The 4,000-nt window shown below is 42.7% G+C and overlaps 1 protein-coding gene across 1 annotated transcript; it reads left to right on the top strand.

The window, feature by feature from the left end:
* The first annotated feature begins 776 nt into the window (after positions 1-776).
* GPR15 (G protein-coupled receptor 15) lies at positions 777-1,895 on the top strand. The gene has a single exon (XM_042868032.1). It carries the CDS (start codon positions 777-779, stop codon positions 1,893-1,895), a length of 1,119 nt encoding a protein of 372 aa, XP_042723966.1.
* Positions 1,896-4,000: the final 2,105 nt, after the last annotated feature.

Raw genomic sequence — 4,000 nt, 5'->3', positions numbered from 1 at the left:
CAGGCAGGAGGAGCAGGACCATGCCACCGTTCAGCTGATCAAGCTAGGGTTTGAAATGCAGAAGAAATCATGGCACATCAACAAACTGTCCTCTAAATATCAAACAGATTGGTAAATCTGAGTGTGGGAGTGCCCAGGTGGGAGATCTGGGGGCTGAGGGAAAGGAGGGGGCACTGGCAGGGCAGCGTGAGCCAGGGATGGATACCGAACAAGTACAGGAGACCACAGTTTTAAATATTTTTGCCTAAGCACATTCATATGACAGAATTACAGAGAACAATCATAAATGAATAAAGAAAATATAAATGCCTCCAAGCCTCAGAAAAGCTGAGCTTGCAAAGAAAGATAAAGAAAGTAGAGCCCAAATTCACCACTCCCTGATTTCTTCTGAGCTGGTATAATCTCTAACCTGCACACAAGTAATATCCTGTCCTAAAAATTTAAAACTTCAGAATCTTGAAAACAACTTTCCTTCCCCCAAAATAAAAGCAAAACCCAAACCCAGATTGCTTCTACAAGCAAATATAAAATACAGATAAAATCAGATCTAACTTTAAAAAAGCAGCAGCTCCTTGTTCTGAAGATGGGGTTTTGACTAATCAGAGATGCTCATCGCTTGTCTGTTTCCTACACGATTGGCTAAAAGGGTAAGAATTACACCCCAAAACCACTTTTCTCCTCCTCCCCCACTCCTCCCCGTTACATGCTAGCATGTTTTTAAAGAGGACCACGAGGGGAAGGGAAGAGGGGAGCTCAGAGCCTTCATCAGCCTCAAGATGAGGACAGCTGGGCCAGAAACAGATCTCATTCAGCTTTCGCCTGTGACTACGGTCACTTTCAACTATGATGACTACTACTACGAGGACAGCTGCCAGTACGAGCAGCTACAGCATATGACTGCTTTCCTCCCTGTCCTGCCTGTCCTGTATGCTGCCGTGTTCTTGGTGGGCATTCTTGGCAACTCCATCCTGATCGTAGCCTTAGTCTTCAAGCGACGGGTCCAGAGGCTGATTGACATCTTCATCATTAACCTTGCTGCTTCAGACTTCATCTTCCTCATCACGCTGCCATTCTGGGTGGACAAGGAGGCATCAGATGGGATATGGAGGGTAGGATCTTTCCTCTGTAAAGCTAGTTCTTACATCATCTCAGTCAACATGTACTGCAGCATCCTCCTCCTCACTTGTATGAGTGCAGACCGGTACCTTGCCATCATGTATCCCTCCATTGCTAGAAGGGTCCGAACCAGATCCTATTCCAGTGGACTTTGCTTCTGCGTCTGGCTGTTATCCTGCTGCTTAGGGATACCAACCCTTTTGTCCAGAGAACTGAATGAGCGCTACGGCAAGATGTACTGCACAGACAAAGACGTGACAGAATCCAAACAGATCACATCACTGATGATTTTAATCCTGGCCTTCTTCTTCCCGCTGTTGAGCATTCTGACCTTCTACTGCTCCATCACAAAGAGACTCTGTGTCCATTACCAGAGATCTGGGAAACACGACAAGAAGCTGAGAAAATCTATCAAGATCGTCTTCATTGTGGTGGCTGCTTTTGTCATCTCTTGGGTGCCCTTCAACCTCTTCAAGCTTATGGCCATCCTGTTGGGACTGCAGAAGCTGCCTGACTGTTTCCTTGACACGGTTGCCCAGGTGGGCATGACGGTGAGCAGCCCCTTTGCCTTTGCCAACAGTTGTGCCAACCCTTTCATTTACTACTGCTTTGACAATTACATCCGCAGAGCCATGCTCAGGTGCCTGTGTCCGTGGGTGAAAGCCAGCAGCGGCAGCACCATCTCTGACACCTTGGACACTCGCCTGAGCCACTCCTTATCCAATTTCATCGCAGGGGAGTACACTGCAAGGAAGAGGAAGCGCTCCGTGTCCCTCTGACTGGGAGCCAGGACCACGGAGGAAGGGACCTCTCTTTCCAAAGGTGGCAGGGAAAGAATAAAGCAAGAAAAGGGGCAAAAAAGAAATAAGCGGCAGAAGCAGAGCTGCAACTGTAGTGCAGCCAGCACTTCAGGCTGGTGGTACAGCACTTCCCTTTAAACACAGGTATACTGAATAGGAAACTTTAACCACAGAGCTACAGTTCACAGAGATCACTGTGTCACTGCGCAGCACAAGCCTGAAACTGCTGTGCTGAGAGACATCCACCTAGGCTGCTGCTGGAACTGCAGCCTGGGTGCTACCAGCTGAGAGCAAAGTCAGGCCATCAGCCAAAGCTGCCCCAAAGCAATCTTTGAACTTAAACACGTAGGTTTTCATTCTGCTCAGAGCAAGACAAAGCAACAGAAGTACTTCTTCTCTCTGGTTCCTAGCTTACTTGCAAAAATACTGCAATGTCCTGTAAAAAAAACCCTGATGAATTCTCCTTCTTTTGGAGGTTTTCTGTATTTAGAAATGCAATGTTTTAATGAATTTGTGTTACTTGCTCTTGTAACTTGAGTCTTGTGCATTTTTCTTGAAGTTTCAGCTTCTTGATTAAGAGATTAAATATGTTTTAATCAAAGGAATTCAAGTCAGTTACTAGACCCTGTGGTTTCCAAAAGCAAAAAAAAAAAAAAAGACAGCTTGAAGGCAGAGAAACCAGAAGACAAGCAAAAGAAACTGCATTTAAACCTTTTGTTAACAGCAAACAACCAAAAAAAAAAAAGAAAATAAGAGAACACCTTCGCACTTTTTAAGATGGTTTGGGGGGTTGTGACACAATTTCTGGTTGCTTGGCTTGTCTAATGCTACAACATTCTGGGTCATTCAAAGTGTACGTTTGCTTTCTTTAGGTGCAATCACTTCATGCTAAGATGCAAGCAAAGTCGAATGCAAACATGCCTGAAAAGCAAAATGAGCCAAAGTTTCACTAATGTTTGACTGAAACAGAGAATGCTGAGAAACCTTGGGTGCAGGAGCACTCACAGAAAAGGAATTCTGTGAGAAAAGTAAAACTGTTTAAGTTCATTGGTGGAGTTAAGCTCCATAAATAATGAATAATAATTAAAGCTCTGTGAAATTGCCTCCTCCCTATCCATCAATCTCTGGGAAATGTAGAAATCTTACATTTCATATACTGTAGAGGAGATACCGCTAGCCCAACTGGTGTTAACTCTGACAGTAAATGGGATGGGGAAACAGAGAAAGCTCCCTTTTTTCAACAGCTATAATACCTCTTTGAATTACAAACTGAACAAATAAGGAGTTAAGCAGCTCATTAGAAAACTGGTGTGAGACTTCTGCTTCTAAATGCTAATGATAGAAATGTGTGCTTAAAAGAAAAAAAACAGAGTGCAATGTTTTAAGGTGCCCAGTTGAAATAAGCATTAGACTTGTAACAGTGCTGACACCTCGGGTATGTTGCAACATCTCAGATTCTGTTGTGCCTTTTGTAAAATGTTTAGCTTAATATATATTACTGCTTGTCATATTGTAATGAAACAATACCATAAAGCATCCAGATTGTGTTACGTGATAGAGTAAAAAAAACTGTTAGAAAACGTCCTTCTGCATTTCCTGATTTTTCAAGATTTCTACTTCTCTTTTTTTGCATTTAGCCCTTAAAGCTTTTGAACGAGCTCGCACAAAACCCACAAAAGACCTTGACTTCAGTGGCAGAAGTCATCACAATGTGATAAAATAACATATGTGGAAACAAATCTTGAACTGCAGTAAGTAAAAGATCTTTAATGATACTTACAGGCCTGTAAGATCTGATAAGATAAGAATGTGTAAAATCACATTCAGCTCTGCCAATGAGAAAGAAAAAAGCTCAGCAAATATATATCTTCAGGTCTACTTTTTAACAATAAGCTGGTACTTCCACACAATGCTATAGAGTGAACCCCTCCCCATTTTACCAGGCAGAAGTTTGAAGCTAAAACTACTGTCTCAATTGGCTCCTCCCAACAATCCATTTTACTCCCTCTACTTTACCATTACGTAATGAGTGGCTTATTTTTTTGTAATTGTTAGAAAGGAAGAAAAGGAAGAAAAGGAAGAAA

Source organism: Lagopus leucura, unplaced genomic scaffold (genome assembly GCF_019238085.1).
Source record: "Lagopus leucura isolate 7727_CA_CO unplaced genomic scaffold, USGS_WTPT01 Super-Scaffold_100001, whole genome shotgun sequence".
NCBI lineage: Eukaryota > Metazoa > Chordata > Aves > Galliformes > Phasianidae > Lagopus > Lagopus leucura.
The sequence above is the reverse complement of the archived record's forward strand: the minus strand, read 5'-3'. Positions and strand labels throughout refer to the sequence as shown.

Bases quoted from the DNA above. Each gene is read 5' to 3' on its own strand.
- GPR15 (XM_042868032.1), top strand. From the start codon at position 777: ATGAGGACAGCTGGGCCAGAAACAGATCTCATTCAGCTTTCGCCTGTG.